The sequence below is a fragment of the Anneissia japonica genome, unplaced genomic scaffold, assembly GCF_011630105.1.
Source record: "Anneissia japonica isolate Jap-2015-1 unplaced genomic scaffold, ASM1163010v1 scaffold287834_len5846547_cov211, whole genome shotgun sequence".
NCBI lineage: Eukaryota > Metazoa > Echinodermata > Crinoidea > Comatulida > Comatulidae > Anneissia > Anneissia japonica.
The window spans coordinates 1322749-1342303 of record NW_022704992.1 but is presented as its reverse complement, the minus strand read 5'-3'; the positions used below and the strand labels follow the sequence as shown (position 1 = coordinate 1342303).

Here is a 19555-nt window from a genome sequence, read left to right as displayed (position 1 = left end):
GTCTCCTTCGTCCACTGCGCGAGTACCACGGTCGTCAGGAATTCCTGCCAGGATTTCGAACACGCGTCCACTACTTGGTGTAGAGTCTTGGCCGATATCGCGGTCGAGGAAGTCGCCGAATGGGTCTTTGCGACGTCGGCGAGGACGGAACCGAGCAGGACGTTCCTGACGAGTACGTCGAGCGCGTGGGTCGCCTGTTCGACTCCGGAGTAAGACTTCGCATTAAACTCGCACGCCAGCATGCTCCTCTCGTCTCCCACGTCCTCCGTGGCGACGTCGGGAAGACCGTGCATCCCTCCGTGCCTCCGAGCAGCCAAGCTGCTCCTCCGATTCTCCTTCTCCCGTCTGCACCGCGCAAGGTCGGCGAGAAGCTTCTGTTCCTTGTCCACGGCGGCGGCCTTTCGCACGTCGCTCAGTAGGGAAGCCGCTCGCGGAACTCCGATCGTTCTCGCGTGGACGAGATTTTCGACAGCCGCACCTGTCACGCGATCTTCGTCCTCTTCGTAGTCGGCGTCCGGAGTCTTTCGCTCGTCCCTGGGACCGGTCACGATGAAGTTTACGGCAGAGTTTCGGACTGCGGCTAGGTTGTAGTCGGTAAGCGCCCTGACGTTCTCGTGACAGACGGCCAGGTAGGACATGGCGCTTCGAAGTCGACCGTCGACGCTCGGACTATGTACGATCGTGACGGCAAGCGCTTCCTCGGTCCTGTCTTTTGTTGACTTTGCATGGTTATTGTGAATAAACATTCTCCTTTAGCATAAATTTCCATATTAGGCCTATATATTAGTTTATATTTTTATTAATGAAATTTACAAAAACCTTAATTAAAAGCATTGATAAACCAACTACTATTTGAAAAGACAATAACATTTCATTCATTTCAAGCATTTTTCATAAATCCTATAATAGTTTATTTATTACTAAAATTTAGGTCTTCATTATATACTTATTTTATGAAAAATTTGAAAATTTTAATTTGAATAGCAACGGTTGCTATGGTGATGACCTTGTATTTTATTACACTATTAAATTCACTTTTCTATAAAAAGCTGTTTATCGTATAAAAAATATTGTATAAGCCAATCTAATAATATTTTTATTGAGATAAATTATAACAGCAATTATGTGAATTTCATTCGTTGCTATGGAGTTATAAAAGTTCCGTAGCACTTCAGTAAAGGTGTTTGTTTGATTGATTTTTTTTTTAAATATTGCTCATACATAACCTAAATACAAAAATATTCATAAACCTATGACAATGATGATTTCAATACGGTAAGCTTTAAGCATCTCTTATACTTAAATTTCATGAATAAAATAGGAAATTTAAATTTGCATAGCAACAATTGCTATGGTGATGACCTTGTATTTTATACATCAATGTGTTAACTTTGTTCAATAAGAGATATTTATTATATAAACATATTTTATCTCATGATTTTTGCTTAGTCAATGACAAATGTACAGCAATTCTGCTGATTTTGCTTAGTTGCTATGGACGATAAAAAGAGTATTGCTATGCAATTATATCAAAGTTTCAGCATTTTTTTACATAATAGTTAATGAATATAATACATTTGAATAGTATAATGTCTGTCTCTTATACACATCTCTTTAGGCTTCCTGTATACTTAAATTTCATGAATAAAATAGGAAATTTAAATTTGCATAGCAACGGTTGCTATGGTGATTGAAATTGTAGTTTTTCTAAACGCAAGATTCTTTTTCGATAATTAACGAAGTTAAGTTGAGTTGAGTTGAGTAAGTTTCACCAATTGTTGATGATGATTATTCGAGTAATGTTATTTTTTATATTATATAGCTAAAACTATAATTTAAAGCGGAAAAATGGCGGCCATTTTGAATGCGTAATTTGGAGCTGTTCCCCCAAAGGGATTTGGGTAATTTTGAGTTCTGAACTTCTCAAGACCTATATTTTCAGAAAATATCAAAATTAGCCGGTAGTACTTCCATTGCCACCTCCACCCCAAAATAGCCTCTAATCTGCTGGCCTACTACACTACTTTGTTACAGAATTGGCACGCAGAAATCACGGAAAACGCTACATTTTGGTGTTTATTAGTGTTTAACAAATTCTAGTAGTGGGCGTTAGAGTATCTTCTCAGATGAGCTTATTCTCAAGCACAGCAACCAAGAAAAAATACAATCAACAAAATATTTATTATAGCCTTACGAAGCCAGATGATTTTTTCAAGAACAATCAAGAAGTTGAAATATACCGAATCGCAAATCATCGTTTATACTCAGAGGCTAATAATGTAACTAACAGAGTGAAAATGTTGCATTTGGTGTCTTATATTAGCCCTATTAATTATGAAATCCTAATAAATAGCTTTATTTCATTAAAATGGCTACCTAATTAATGGAATTTACAAAGTATTTTATACTATTATGCACACTGCATATTGCCAACTAATTTCCATTACGGTACCAATTAATGGGGTAATAATGTGAAGCGCTGAAGACCTGCTGATATCATCGTCGTCGTCGTGCCACCATCATCACCAACATTAACTCATCACTATCATTATCTGTCATCAACTCATCATCATCATTTTATAATCAGCAGCATTCTCATCATCAATAATCTATTCTTTATTCAAGCGTATCAGAATTGGCAGAGTTCGCTGAATCATTAACAAAGAAGACCAAACAAACCCCAAAACCATGCAACCGCAGAGAACTGCCCGCTACGCGGAGGATGCCTCAAAAGTGCACTATAAAAGTGCTCTATATACTATTAAACATCTGACGAGGAACAAAACTGTTAATCGCACTAACAGACGGAGCATTTAAACAACGATTCAATAATCATATCAACTCATTCAGGCACGAATAATATGAAACACTAATCACAGTTGTCCGATGATCGCCATTAAGCGTGAGACTCGGAGAAACAACATCCAATATATATATATATATATATATATATATATTGTTTAATTTAGTCCATTAACAACTTGAAAAAATAAAGTTATTACCCATTATATAGATAATTAAAACATGGCCAAGATGTTCGACAATATCTTATGATTTGAAAGTGAGAACTTACTGCTGATTGGTGGAAACCAAACAATAGCTGAGACTAGGCTACTTTAAAAGCCAATGTTCACATTCCGTGAGAGGGTGGTGCATAGCTAAAAGAAAAGAAAAGCCAAGGCAGTGGCATTGTTTCTAGCTTGGTTAAAAGGGTTTCCCTGACTCTCTGCAGATATTATTATCCTGATGATAATTAAAACAACTCAATTGAAACGTCGAGACATTCTCTATTTGGTGCACCGCAAGCATTTAATTTGTTATTTCTTCGCCAAACAAACCCTTCAAACAATATTCTACAATATTGCTAAGAATCCACAGTATCGGCTACTAAAAATGTATTCAATAATATAGTTACCAAATTGAAATCAAATAGTATATACATAAACAAGATGTTTCAATAGTAGGAATAATAGGTCGATTTATAAGGCGCAATTAAACAAGGTGTCCCAGTAAAGAAAATGTAAGGTGAACGTACAGAAAAAGCAGACAAAATGATGGTGGCGATTTAAGGAACAGAGAAAAAACAAGGACAATCTATCCAAAAAAGGAAAAATACTTCAAAACCGACTAGTGCAGGGAACCAAAACCATTACACCGTTTCTTTCAATTTAAGACCACTGTTAAAAACAGTGTTCAGCAAGATCATTACTCACTGGCAGTTTTGGCATCTAATTAGTACCTATTAAAAAAATCACAATAAATCAAATTAATTAATGACATTTCAAAATAACATGTCTTGGTGAAAAGGGAGGCTTCTATGCCTCCTCTGGGTTTATAGCCTCTCTACCAAACGTTCATTTACTGTGTCATAGATATATATATATTTTTTAATATCTACTTGTATACTTCTTTACATAAAGAGAGTTTGAATATGTGTAGATATATATTTTAATTATGTAAATGCTTATCGTGTTTGAACAGTAATTGGAAGGTCTTGGGCTCGGATCCGATAGGGAATAATGTTTATTTCAAAAATTATTAACTGTATTTATTACCTGTGGAGTTGTATCTCCATACCTAAATTACCCTCATGTTACTTAGGATTATTTATTGCGTACTTCGCAATATATTATGGAAAAATTATATTGGAAGGAAAAATTATATTGACATACCTCTTTGAAAACAAATTGTGCAAAATATGATGGTTGAAATAAAGGTTGGATGCACCCACGAAAGACAAAAAAAAAAAAAATTAATGACAGACTGCCAGAACTCAATGTGCTTTACAGTTTGTTTTCACCTTTATTATCATGCTTTATATAAATCAATAAATAACTCCAAATAGTAGCCTACGGTGTTAGTATACAATATACCTAATCAGTACATACAATATTCCACCAAAGTTCAATTTTTAAAATGTAATCATAAAATCCGGTGTTTGGCTGTATCATTTAATGTCAGCTGGCTGGTAAAAATGCAAACATCCTGATCTCTTCATCATTTGATTGGTTGTGATATACTGATAGACAAGCATGCGAGACTGTTGCTTAACTGAAAAGATTCCTTAATTAGGCCTAATCATATAGTCGCAGTAAACTTTTTGAATAACAACATAAATTATATGATACATAGAGTTATTAAATTACTAGGCCCTATCCATTTCCCATACATAAATACCATCTTTCTCAATTAATATAATTGATTAATATAAAATATTTTTAAAAGCTAACTTAGTTATACCCTTCTATGTCCAAATATGTTTTGCAACCATGTAAATTCATATCTGAAGATGTACAGAACTATCTTATGATAAAATCTTGGAAGCCCAAAGCAATTGAACATTGATTTCTATTTTAAAGGACCTTACAGGATATTTATGTTTTAGCTGATTCACAAACACTTGAATATCCTTTAAATTAATTACAAGCCTATTTATTATCTATGCAAAGAATATGAAAAATGCATGCATTTGTTAATTGGAAAATGAACATTTTCTTGTTCTCATTTTTAATTTAAGGCTAATATTATCTTTGTTAAATTAAATCAAATAGTATAATATAATATGATTGTTAATTTCAACATATATAATCAATATTGATTCTTTTTTTAAGCTGTAGTGTCTTTTCTGAAGATATCCCTTTACCGCATAATATAATCAAACTCATAACTTTGTTTTGTACATTGTCTTTCTCCCTTTATTTTACCCCCAACAATTTCCCTATTGACTTCCTCCAAAGATTCCCGGCCTCTTGAAACATGATGAATAAAAGTGAGTAGAAATTAACTATATTATATACAACTTGATCGTTGTGAACGTGTGGATTAGAGTAAAATATATTAAAGAGAACTTCACATTTCTCAAGCAACCAGTCACTACTTTGTTAACATCAATATTGTCCTGATGGCTCAGAATAATTGCAAACAAGGCAGTTGTTGTCTTTGGTTTAACCTCTTAGTGGACCTTATTGATTGCGTCAATGAGTGTGATCAGCTCTCCTGAAATAAAAACACAATATGTAAGCAAACTATGATTTATTATCATTATTTTATACATGTTAATTAAAGATGACACTGTGTCTGTTTGCAATGTACTCAAAACTAGTTAAGAAGAATTGAAAAATCACTACCAGGGAACTGCTTATTCTCTCTGCAATTTCTGCCATAATATTAGAGTAGAATTTTCTTGTACCTGAGCTTTCACAATGTAGGCACTTGTTTCATTAGATTACTTTTTTAAACAAAGTTTTAAATACAATACAGTGTTGTGTTATGGAAGTGTTTGGCACAGTGATTGAGGCCTGAACTCTCATCCTCGTGGTTGGGGGGTTGTTCAAAATTCTCCCTGTGTAAGTTGCTTGGGTCCTTGGGCAAGGCACTTTATCTGTGTTAGACTCTTTCTACCCAAGAGTAAAAATGGGTACCTACATATGCTGGGAAGGTAAACAGGCTCGCCGTGAGGAGCAGTGGTGGCACCAGCTGGGGGGCAGGGTGGGGCATTTGCCCACCTGTCGGACAGACCTGGACCTTCCCCCCCCCCCACTGTCGCCCGAAGAACGACTAGGTCGTCGGACCAAAAATAAAAAAAATAAAAAAATGCCTATAAAAATAAGGCTATTTTGGTTGCCAATTCCTAATAATTTGGTCTAAAAGCATATTTAGGACCAAATTAAGCCATAAAAACAGTATATATTTGAAATGTAATAATAATATTAATAATAATAATAATAATAATTTCGGCTTATATAGCGCATTATGTTGAAGCCGTTGAAGCATTTGTCTATATTCGGCAGTTATTTTGCATAATTTCATAATGTCAGGTAATTTAGCAATGTGGCTACTATGGCTGCTGTCTGAATGAACTTTAGTAAAAATGAACAAACCTTTGATGTTTGTTGCTAAATCCTTCAATTTGTCCTTTTTATCCAACACTTCCACTGTCTGTGTGTAGGGGTTGTAGTGCACAGAGAACGGCCTGGGAATGCTTGCGGCGAAAGTTCTGAAATGCCCACAAATAACATTTATTCACAAACATTAAACAATGTATATAACAGCATACACATGGTATATTTTAACATGAGAGTATAATTAAAAAAAAAATGTAAAAACATATCTTGCTAATATTTATTACTATGTTGAAGATAGTGATGATGAAATACTTAAATATAATTATGATGGTGACAAAAAAGACAATGATTTCAATGATAATGATGATGGTGATGCAGACAATGATAATGGTAATTATGACGGTCGTTTATTAATAATATTATGATATGACTTTCAGCATAGTGAACATGCATCTATTCAAATTGGTGGCGGTGGCGATAGTGTAGAAGGGCAATATGTTGAATTAGCAAAGTTCCTTCATTGTCTATCAATGAATACTGTAGTCATTATTTTATCACTGCTATAGTATTATTGAATTCATTTTTACTAATTTGTAGTGAATAGAAGCCACAGCAGATTTGCTACTAACACATAAATATAAAATTACTGTCATCATTATTATGAAAACCATAAATTTAACAATATAAAAACCAATAAAAAACAGACGGAAATGTTTGATCATTATTATTTATTTAACTTTATAACCTTGTTTATACATTCATTATCATTTTGTCATCTGTTTTATTACGTTTTATGCCTTTTAAACTGTTTGTTTTTCTGTCACATTGATAAAATGTGCAATTATATTTCTGTGTTTGGAAGGACCCAAAGGGAAGTAAATTTTACTCTTTTGTGATTTTCCTTGTATTTAGGGTCATGTTTATGTGTAATTTTTATCCTGTCAGTATTTTGTAAACTGCTTTTTTTTTTGTATGTATTTTATGACTCGAATAAATTCAATCAATTAATCAATATTTTTAGAATAGTACATCTTACTTCATTTTCTCAATGGCCTCTTCAAAGCTGTCTGACTCAAAGTAGACTGGCTGGAACTCTGTCAGTGGGTATTTCTGTTCGGCTGTCTTGCTTGGTTCAAAGGGCAGCACATTTGGCTTCTCTGAGACACAGTACTGTTAATAAGATTGTAGAAAACAATATCATCCTCACCATAATTAATTATTATCACTATCATCATTTTCACCACACAAATCTTAATTATCAACATCTTTACCTCTGTAGTTAGACAAAAAAAGTAATTATTCACTACGGTAATTAGCATTCTAGCAAAATAACAGAATTCTTTATTCATTTTGTTTCTTTATTGATAAACATTTTAATGCAAATAAAGCGAGGTGTGTGTGTTGACTGACTGTCAACACATCTCCTTAATTGCAATATGAACATTAGTTTTTTTTACAAGCTCACTGAAATAATCATTATACTTCCATGCCAGAAGGTAGGATTACAAACAGAACTCACTAAAGGTTCAAGTAAATGTCCAAGATATTTTATAACGCGCCTAAATAGATCCCTGTCATTTGATTGGTGGATTTCGTATCACTTGATATTGGTTATTTATCGCATTTCGTCACTCATATTTGAAATTTATTTTCATCTGTGCATTTTCTTCATAGTGACCAGATCTAGCTTAATTATGCCTTTTTTGCATAATTTAGTCCCGTTTAGCATCTAGCATATGTGCTGGCATAATTTTGACAAATTTAGTATAATTTACTAAAAGTGGACATAATTGAAACCCAACAAAAGTGGATACCAGGTAAATTAAAATTATTTCATCCAAAAATCATTGCTCTTATCAATATCTGTTATTAGGCCTACCCCATCACATTGGCCAGAGGCAGGAAAGAGCATTTCCGAACTTTCCATTGAAGGGCCACTGACCCCCCCCCCTTCCAAATTACCACATCATCAAGTCTGTTTTTCTTTTCTTGTTGCCTTTGTCCTGCACCTGGACTACCGAACCTTTTAATCAGTCTGTCAAATATGGGCCTGAACATTTTTTAAATAAACTGTATAGGGCCTAAATGGGAAGAGCGAATATGATGTTATACCATGAAACAACTGTTTGATAACAAAAAATTGATGCTTTATTTTGACTATGCTGGTACTATATTCAATTCAATTCAACAAAAAAATACTTCCAGAGAACCTCTGATATGTTCTTAATTAATTTGTTTGAAATGCCAAATTATTTTTAGAGTTGATCTCGCGGGTCAAAGATAATCTCTTTTATTTATCACTGTAAATGATCACAATACAAAAACCTACTGTACGCTACAAGTCTCGACATATTTTCTGAAAAATACAAAATGTTTTCCGCATATGTACATACTAGTACGAATGCAGCGAAATGTATTTTTATACGAGCACTGCCTTTTGGTACACCAACTTTTTATTACCCCTGTAAAGTCAAAAGTGCTATTAACGAATCACAATGAACAGAACAAAATACAGAGACGGAATTTGGAGTCCTGCAAGGTACGTACTATACTGTATGCCTTGAAAAGATATATTGACGACAAACAGTGATCAGAACAATACACAGACAGGACTTGGCGACACAGAGAGTTGCATGTCTTTAATTATTTGTAGGACAATATCGAAAAGTACTTTTATGAGCACTGTTCACTATAGCTGTTTAATATCATGTAAGAGTACGAATTTTATCGACGATAAACGTATTGCAAAATACCCTAAATAACCTAAATTTAGTTGTGTTTACCTGGACGATTCAACAATGATCTTCTGCAATTGCTATGTCAAAGGCTCATCTTGCTTAAGTTTTTCTTTTTGAAGACTTTCATTGGCTACCCTGGCATCTGTCACTTTTTAATGATGTTTTAACCGTTTGTATACTGTAATTGTTTTTTTTGTTTTATGAGATGCAGAATAAATTTGAATTGAATTTATAATTAAAACAATAAACGTTATATATCGTTTCATATTCCAGTGCTATGACAGATATATACATGGCCAGGAGCCCACCCCTCCCCCCTTTTTGGCCGAAAATATATATCTATGCAGATATTTGTATGACGGAAAGAAATGCCAGAAAAGAAAGAGTGCCACTCCGCCCCCACTCTTTGAAAAACGTTCCGCCGGCCTTGATATAATATGCCATCGTCCATATTTGAGAAGAAAAAACACTTTCACAGGGTATGAGACTTTTTTAATCCCTTTATCGATGTGTATAAGAGACAGTTCTTAAGTCGATTTAATAAGCCTTTGAAACCCCGAAATTGTCATATTGGAACACTTTTAAAAGGTTTTGAGCGACGCCCGACCATGCCCACTGTTTCGTCCTCACCCGTCCCCCCCCCCCTTGTCGGGCAAATCCGGGCGTCACCCATGGAGCGCCAGCTGGTAAAAAAAGGTAATTTGAGATGCTTTTTAACCATGTGACCGTGATTTGCTTTTATTGTGAGAGGGAGGTGACCGTGATTTGCTTTTATTGTGGGAGGGAGGTGACCGTGATTTGCTTTTATTATTATTGAAATTTTAGAATTTAGCATAATTTAGCATAATTTTTCCATCAGTCTAAGCATAATTTGTTTCGCATCGCTGGTCACACTGGTTTTCTTTCCATTAGTTTTTTTTTTTTTTTTTTTTTTTCAATGCACGGTGCCTAGGAAACTAAATGAATTCAACCTAATAATCTTTAGCTTTCAACTAAATTAATCTTTTGCTTGGTTAATTGCGGGACTACCGTACTCGCGCGAATAAGCGCCCCGTTTGAATAAGCACCCCTCTCGAATAAAACGTGAAAATTTCCTTAAGCGCCACCACCACTAATTTCATCTGCTATTCTGATGTTATGTAATACATGTACTCACAACTTTCTTGTCATGACAAGCCATGCTCTTTGGACGAAAGTTTCCGCCGCACCACCATTCGTAATGTGCGGTTTCCTGATATCCTTATAATCGTTTTTCATTCAAAATATGCCTCTTGAATTTAATAAGTTCTCATAAGAACCCCTCGATTTTCATCTATTTCCATAAGCGCCCCCTCAATTTCCACTCTGTTTTGATAAGTGCCCCGTTCGAACAAGCGCCCCGTTTGAATAAGCGCCCCTCAAAAAGTGCAAAAAAATAATTTTAAGCGCCCGGGCGCTTATTCGCGCGAGTACGGTAACTTTTTCCGGAAAATTAAATTCATGAAATGACGTCATGTCACCTCAAGATAGAGTTCTCCACAGAAAAAAACTGTTCCACCGAAATGCATGGTGGGAATACAAACAATGGGGCGCCGCGTACGGCTGGATGTAAAAAACTTCTGCCAAACTTACAACCGTAACGGTGAATACATAACCTCCTTTTGCGGAGGTAGAAATCGTTGATATTACCCATAAGATACAAACAAGTAGGCATAAATAAACCAAAAGAATAAAATGACAGACACATGTTAACACTTGTAACACTGCCAGTGAAAATAAATTTCTGAGTTTCTCAGACAATAAATTTATCTTGAATCTCGAATCTTCAGAATCCTATGACTGTACTCTGATTAGTGATAAAGTTTCCATCATGATCGGAAAGAGAAGGGCGCCATGTACGTCTGGACCAAGAATAGATTGAGCTTGTTCTACTGGTTCATTTTGTTGACTATTGACTGGTCGTTCTTCGTTAAACCACGCCCACCTGCGCAGTGGTAAAATCCTACTTAATGAAGACGACCAGTCGAAAAAAAAAACTGGTAAATACTCGACAAAACAAAATGGCTGCACAATTACCGCGATACATGCTGTGTAATCAAGGTTGCTGGCTTGTGGCAGTACGGGTTGTTTTCATCCAGTTTTTAAATTTTGTTAGCCTACAATTATTTATCTATCTTCATATGGATAAATATTATAATTTTTATTTTCTGAAATTTAATCTAAATTATATTAACGCAAATGTTATATTAACGCTAAACTGACCAATAAGCCTTGTTTGTTTTGGTCACGTGGATAACATAACGCTGATTAACGCCCTCTGGTTTACGTTAATTTTCGTTGTCAGCGAAATGTCTATTTTACAAACCAGCCGAATAAAAATAATACTCAACGAAAAATAGTAGTCAACGAAATGAACAAGTCGAATAAGCCCATTATTTAGATTATATGTTTTGAATTCGTACAATGGAAAGAATATTTTCATTCCTTGAAAGATTGACTTACCATTCAACTCGGCTCCACCTCAACGAATGGAACAGCCAATCTTTCAACTCGTAAAAATATTTTTCCCATTTTCACTCATAAACATTCATTATTTGTATAATATACCTTATATTAAATGTCTGTTTCATTCAAAATTGCAGACAGAAAAGTATTAAAAAAAACACTATTTAGATATATTACCTCAATATGTTGATTTATAATTATCTTTACAAAATAAAAGTTTTTAATTGAATTGAATTATTATTTTCCCTCATATAATAGCTAGTTATCATAATTGTCATTATTATCCTCCTTACAATCACTTTCATCCATCAACATTATTTCCATTTATCTTTTCATTAATTTCTAACCTGAAGTTCTCCGAATGATGACAACAATCCAGCTCCGTAAGCCTTCAACTGATTGTTTTGACGACACAGTCCAAATTCAACAGTGAAAAAGTAACACTAAAAACAAAGAAAACTACTATCAAAGACGTCCTAATGCATTGATAGTTACGAAACCTTTCACTTAATTTAAAAAATGCAAAGAATCACATATATTTTAAGTGGGTGATTACGCACGGTTGCAAGTTTCTCAACATATTCATCTGGTGAACCAAGTGAAGCTAGACCAATCTCCTACAAGACAGAATAATAAATTCATTACTTTTAATAATAGTATAATATAATAAAATTCAAGACTGATTCAAAGAATGCTAATGCTCTGTTTAAATAGCAGAGATGCCGTGGCATTTATTTCTCCAATTTTTAAATGTTGGATTGCAGAATGGGTTTCTTTGAAAGAGTGGTCTTGGTATAGAGAGGTCTTAGAAATAGAGGATTCTCAAATTAAATGAGTGCTGAGTGTACCTGAGAAAACTGGGCAAACACAGGATCAGCAAAGAGCGGAACATGACCCATTAACTCATGGCATACATCCCTGAAAGAAAGAAATGTAAATTTAATCAAGTTACACTCCCACCCCACATCAAAATAAAGAATGCACAGAACACCTGATTTAAAATTAAAAGAAGAATAAAAAAAAATGATATTGTTTACATTACAACTCATAGTAATAATCATAAGGACGTACGGCTCTGGTGTGTACATAGGAACTGACCCATGACGGATGTACTGTGTCGAGTGGAAAACACGGAATGCAAGTCCCGCAAGGAAGTCACGTGATGACAGAAACCCAGCAACTGGTCGCAGGGTGAATCCAGTACAATCTACAATATTAATGAATGCAATCATATAACATTTTATTTACAGATAAAATCTTAAAAAATGTAAAAAGCAAATAAAGTATTTATTATTATCTGCTCTATCCAATACTAAAAGTTTTAAAATCATTGTCAAATTCAATGTAGGTTTTTTTTTCTTTGTCAGATTCCTTTTCTGTTACGTTTCAATTTATAGTATTCATTGCATTGCTGTTATCCAGCAAGCTAAAAATAATGCCTAGAAGACGTCATATTTCATAGATCACTGGTGTCCAGTCACATGCAATATTAATGCTATATCAAAATTGTGAGGGGAATTTTATCATATCTCTTCTGTTACATTTCATATATATTTATATCCTGCGTCCATCAATTACACTCAAAGTATTTAAAAAATGTATTGTGTTTACTCAATATAAATTACTATTACCTTTAAGAAAGTTGGACACATCTTGTAACTGTGGGATATTTCCTGGTTTGAAACCACAGTTCTGGACAAGTAATGGGAAGATGTGGTTGTACTGACTGCAAGCATGTGTGGGGTACAACTCTGTCAACTTGTTAAACACTGTTGTCCATGTTTTGATCTCATCCTCCGTATAATTCACACGGGGGATTGGCTCACCACTGCAAACACAACAAAATTTTGTGACGGTTTCGGGAATGCTGATAATATACAGTCAAAACAATGGGACATCCCAAAACTAGCATACTTTCACTGTATAATTTAGCAGTATTGGCAGTATTGTATACTTTAGAACAGAGAAGCCGTAACATTTTTATTCATAACTTTGGCAATATTAAGTCGATTCTATTAAATGACCCATCATTTTAAAGCTTAAAATGTGGCGAATAGAAATATAATAAAAAGTCCGTTTTCATTTTTTGATCAACGATGCTGAAGAAAATGAGGAAAGAGGGGATGCAAGAAAAACAAATGACAATAAAAATGAGAAGTATAGAAAGAGTATGGCAGGAAAAGTAGAACAAGAGTGAAGAATGAAGATAATAAACATAGAATGATTGATAGGTACTTTCAAGTGTACCTACCAGTAGGCCTAATGATGAACTTACTGTCTGTATTTGGAAGCAATATCAGCAAATTCCTTACGACGAGCACGGTAGACAGGATCCGTAAAGCCCTAAAAAGCCAAAACAAAACAGAAAATTAAAAAAAACATTGAGTAATCATATAAATGTATTAAAAGTAATGTAATGTACTAATTAATTAATTACAAATCAATTAATGAGTCATTGGTGCTTCTATAATCCTGATGATAATAATTAGAATGATAATGATGAGGATGATAATGATGACGATATTGATGGTAATAATAATTATGTTGATTGTAATGATGATGATTATTATAATGCTTATGATGATGTTGGAGTTGACAGTGTTGATAGTGATAGTATAATAGAAATAGTGATTAAAATGATTATTTAAAAAACTCAGAAACATTAAAAAAATATAAGTTATTAATTTGAATTGAATCAACTTACAGGATGATCAATTTTTAGCTCATGACCGTAGCTCAGGATCTGGTTAGCAAAGCGATCCAAGTCTCTAATCCGCCGGGGAAACCATGAAACTGAGATTATAATGAATGTTCATTTTAAATATTCTAATTTATTACAATGAGTGTTCATGCCATCTTCAACTAGTTGTGCTATTCTAAATTAAAATCTAGCAGTGTTTCTCTAATCACAGCCATACCAACAGAGACAGTACAAGTCTACATTAAGCACACACAAAGAAATAACTTATATATTTGTTGCAACTGACATATTTGACTATGAATAGAGCGCATGAACCAAGATGGAGAAAATATTAAATGTTGATAATTATTATTTACAAGAGTATCGTAAAGACACACTGCACGTAAATAAAAGAGTCATTTAAACAATACTATTCTTATACTTTTACAATTAGTAAATTTCTGGAAGCAAATTTAAGGCATTTCGTAGAAAAACATCTGTAAAAAATAATAAAACTGATAACAATTTAATTCCTTTAATCAAAAAGAAATGAGCAATTCAATTTTTAAAAAGAGATATTTTTATTTGTTGGATAGTACATATTATTTGATATTTCAATTATATCAGTGAATCTATACAGTTTCATCCATGATGTTATAAATATCATCAAAAATACCAATACAAATTCAATTTCAACTACAAATGCAGCCTAGAAATTCACATGCAAACTATAAAGTCTGCATTTTAAAATCAGAGGCACAGAATAATATCTAACTCTATTCATTGGAGAAATCAGCAACTCTTTTCATGGAGGTATCTCTATTCAAGGACTCTTTAAAAAGAAATCGCAAGCTGTTTAATAGTCAAGTAGAACAACAAGCACCAAACGACAACCAGTACAGTATATAACAATTCTATAGTAGTTGTTTGAAGGTTTGCATGGCGAAGTAATTACGTATATGTTGAAGCTTGCGGTACACCACATAGGTAGTTCTGAAAAGAACTGTTGTAGTTGAGAAAGTTTTCTCAACTACAACAGTTCTTATCAGAACAACCTACGAGGTGTACCGCAAGCTTCAACATCTATAGTAGTTCAAATGATAAAGATTAGGATTGAGTCTCATAATTTAAGCTTTTACCAATATTTATTTGGAGAGGATATGATGTTTATAACACATATGGACAAAAGTAATAACATAGGCAGCAGTAACATGGCCATAAGTATATAATATAATAAATATCTATCTATCATTACTTTATTTTATATATGCATGTACATGTAACAAATAATATATTGATTATGCTAACATATATATATATATATATATATATATACTATATACTATATACTATATATATATATAGTTATAGAGTCCAGTTAAAATATGTAAATACGTAGAAACGTAGTGAATATAACATATATATATATACTTATATACATATAGTGCCTCAAAATATAGGAAGATGATGTTATAAAATCAAACAAAGTTATAGGTGTCTGATGGGAATCGAATCCGCAAACTTTATTTTAATATATATAATGTTCATCATACCTGCTTGTTCTATGAGCAATTTTATTATTAATATTTTGTTTATACTGTTCCATATGTGTATTAGCTGTGTATGTATTGGCATTTTCCACACTTTCGAATATTAATTGTTGATACTAAAGTGAACCGATAATTTAAGAATGGCACTCATGAGGGGAGACATACAACGCTAAATAAAAGATTGATTTTTTATATTATAGAATATGTCATGATATTTATTAATGCATAATGTCCTGGTCTGAACCCCAAAGGTTAAAATTAACAAGACGAGAGGTTACAATTTATGGTGCTGTGCAGCAAACCTAATATAGCTTTTATGTGAAAAAAAAATTGTTTTTTGGTAAGTCACAGGTAATTTGTATCTAAAAATATTTAATTCAGAGAAAACATCTTATAGATTTATTGTCTGCAAAACAAAGTCGGAAAAAAATTAATCAAAATGTTGAATATCTCATTCAAACGGATCATAAGCGTTTTTAATTTCCAATCAGAAACAATTAAAAATATCTTATGACAAAGTACACACATAATTTTTTCCAATCCAAATTTTTAATAACTTACTTACAAATTAAGCAATTCAAATACAGAAGTAAATTTTGTAAATAAGTAAATATTGTTAGCTTATGACAGTTTAGTATCTTTAGATAGGAGTGAGCTTTGTCAACCATAGCATTCGTGCAGAATAGATTTAAGTGAATGAACCAAACCTGCATACATTTATTGATTGATAAAACTTACGAGACTTAGCTGTTATATTTAGTTTAGAAGATCAGTGTCAATATCATGGGAAAAAAAACCATCAAATATATTGATGCACATGTTATGCTGAAAGGCTGTTAAGCAGCTCAGGTAAAGTGCTCAGATGAGCTGGTATCTGCTCAAAGGCTGTTGCACCTGAGCACTAAGCTATTTGCAGCTCAGATAGAGTACTTAGATTATCTGGTACTGTAGATCTACTCAAAAACTGTTAAACATGAGCACCCACCTACTTTGCAGCTCAGCTAAAGTGCTCAAGTGATCTGGTGTATATGCTCATGCTCAAAAAGTGGCTTTCTCACAACATATCGTTACAACAGTGGTAAGTATAATATGTTCATATAGTATTATGAAAAAGCTCAAAGCTATTTATGTTTTTCATAGGCCTAATTACTTGAATTTGAGGCTTTCAAAGATGGGCTCAAACCCTTTTGTAATAGGCCTATGTGACTGGCTCTGGTGGGGAAAATTGCGTTTTTGGTATTTTTGCACGATTCTTCTTTATAACAGTGTTTATTTGATGGAAATTGGTTGAGTAATTAGCGAAGTTATGAATATTTAATTCATTGAATATCAGGCATGTAGGTTTTGGGAAAACAGCTTCCAAATATTCCAAAATCAATAGTTTATTATTAGGATTTGTATATTAAAAATAATTTTAATATACTTTTCAGTTATATTTAGAGATTGATATTTTGAAGAAATGTTCTTCAATATATCTTCTTTTATAAAATGTAAAAACTGAAATTCTCCGAAATTCAGATTCTCGAAAGTGTTGCGACATTGTGTGAAATTATAAATAAACGGCGGGTTTTTGACAGCCGGTCACATACCAATGCAAACAGACACAGCAGTCGTGTAACAAGCCTTTATTATATGAAATTCCCTTCCAAAATCTTTTTTACAGGCTCACAGCTGAAAAAAAGGCTAAAAATAATGAATTGTAAACTCACTGGCATCTTTCGATGGCTGACGGGCGAGTGTATGAACCGCGGAGGTCTTTGCCTTGAGTTTCTCGATAAGTGGGGCTAGGTTGTTGCCAGTATTTTCACAAGTAACCAGGAACTCATACTCATTGTTTGAAGACTTGGACGGACGGGACTCGATGTGCAACAAGTTCACATTGTTATCCTGCAATCATAACAAATAATACCTAAAGCTCTGTCCACAATATGCCCATATAAAGTCGTGATGTGCCTATATATGGTCATGATGTGATGTCATTATGACCATATTTAGGCATGTCACATGTTTTTGTCAGATAAAATAATGTGATAGTCTGGACAATGCTTAATGGTTTGTCCCAAACTCACCTCAAAGAGTTTGAGCGCACGTGCTAGGGTTCCAACCTCTTCCTTAAGAGAAAACATCAACGACAACTGAGGAATATCATGATCATTATTTTCTTTAAGGTAGCAGTCATCATCCTGAAATGAAAAAAAAAAATTCAGCAATGAAAATTTGAAATGGGAATAAGAAAGGATGATAAAGATTATGAAGATGATACTTAATATGGAATATAATCTTTAATTAACTGTAATAATATCAGGCATGATTATGATGATAATAATGATAAAGACGAATATCAAGATAATGATAAAGATGACAATGATAATGATACCTATGATAATGACAGATGATGATGATAATGATTGTTGATCATGAATGAATAACGATTGACAATGAAGAAGATGATGATGTGTTATTATGTTAACATATTTGAACTATTAATTATCCAGAATACAATTAAAATCTAGGCCTAGTAATCAAAAAGCAGCACAAAAAAAAAAATAAAAAATAAAATAAAATAAATAAATAAATAAAAATAAATAAATAAGAATAAATAAATAAATAAATAAATAAATAATCTAATCATAAATTATAGGTTACTTACAGTAATACAAATCATAAAATACGGACATAGAAGGGAAGATCTGCATTTGTTGATACTGTAATAATAATTCACAATCTACAGGAAATTATAAATCCAAATAGAAATAGAGGATCAGGGGCCAAGGTTAGATCTATGGTTTAAAATCTAGCTTTACAGTAGAATTATTCTTCACCATTTCGTAAATATTATAGAAAGGAAATGAACATATGAAAAGATATTATGAGGAAATGTATGAATTAATTAATCAACTAATAAAGTAAAAACATAATTAAAAATACGGATGAATTCAAAGAGTACAATAAACTTGGTAAAAAGCAGCTACTGTAATACTGTACCGTTACCAGTAAATTGGTGTCAGATTTCTTTTCATTTTACAAACATATTGATAATTTAAAATGAAATCAATACAGATGGGTTTGAATTGAATATTTATACTCATTATACAGTATATTACCATCATCTCATTTACAGAAACTATAAAAACATAACAAAAATAAAAAATCATAAATTTACACAATGTGCTTTCATTGATGATGTGTCACAATTGGACAAACTTCCAATGTCGAGCAGTGTCAACTCTATTACAAAGGCTTTAAAAACGGAATTAGCTTAATACAAAAAGAACTATAGAGAGCAGCTTAGCTCAGTCGGATAATCTGGCGGTAGCCACTGTGTGTGTGCGCTGAACCGTGGAGATCTCTAGGTCCCCGGTTCAATTTCCATCGCTGCCTATCCTTGTGTTTCAGCTAGAAGGCTGAAATACAAGTTACAATAACGAACCGTCTTTCGGATGATCGGACGTTTACACCGTTGGTCCCGTGTGCATTTATGGCCCATGTAGTCCAGTCCGAAATGTAGCAATATCAGAGGTTGCATTTTTTTTGGCTATATTTTTAAAAAATTGGATATGATGTAGAATAGACATTGATAAATCAAAAAAGTATGTGCAACATTTTTTTTTTCATACGTAAGGGGGGTTGTCAGTAGTTTCAAAATGGCCGCCATTTTTTCCTAAAATTGTCACTAATATTGTAAGTTTATGTTATTGAAATGCAGCATTCAATTGGAAATTCACTCATAACAATGACAACAACAGTTAACTAAATATT

At 33.3% G+C, this 19555-nt stretch overlaps 1 protein-coding gene across 3 annotated transcripts in view; it reads right to left on the bottom strand.

Moving 5' to 3' along the window:
• Nucleotides 1–4273: 4273 nt before the first annotated feature.
• LOC117105082 (phenylalanine-4-hydroxylase-like) overlaps nt 4274–19555 on the bottom strand; it is a 20788-nt gene continuing 5506 nt past the window's right edge. Inside the window, exons 1-13 of one of the 3 annotated variants that reach the window (XM_033246110.1) lie at nt 18447–18503; nt 17866–17979; nt 17506–17683; nt 14271–14359; nt 13842–13909; nt 13198–13394; nt 12665–12773; nt 12415–12484; nt 12127–12183; nt 11914–12009; nt 7381–7514; nt 6381–6496; nt 4274–5496 (exon numbers count right to left, since the gene is read on the bottom strand). In XM_033246110.1, coding sequence (XP_033102001.1) covers nt 5453–5496; nt 6381–6496; nt 7381–7514; nt 11914–12009; nt 12127–12183; nt 12415–12484; nt 12665–12773; nt 13198–13394; nt 13842–13909; nt 14271–14359; nt 17506–17683; nt 17866–17979; nt 18447–18461 — 1287 coding nt within the window. In that variant the 5' untranslated portion in view covers nt 18462–18503 and the 3' untranslated portion in view covers nt 4274–5452. Of the gene's footprint in view, nt 5497–6380; nt 6497–7380; nt 7515–11913; nt 12010–12126; nt 12184–12414; nt 12485–12637; nt 12774–13197; nt 13395–13841; nt 13910–14270; nt 14360–17505; nt 17684–17865; nt 17980–18446; nt 18504–19555 lie in introns of those variants that run through there. The other 2 variants (XM_033246108.1, XM_033246109.1) reach the window with 2 other exon arrangements.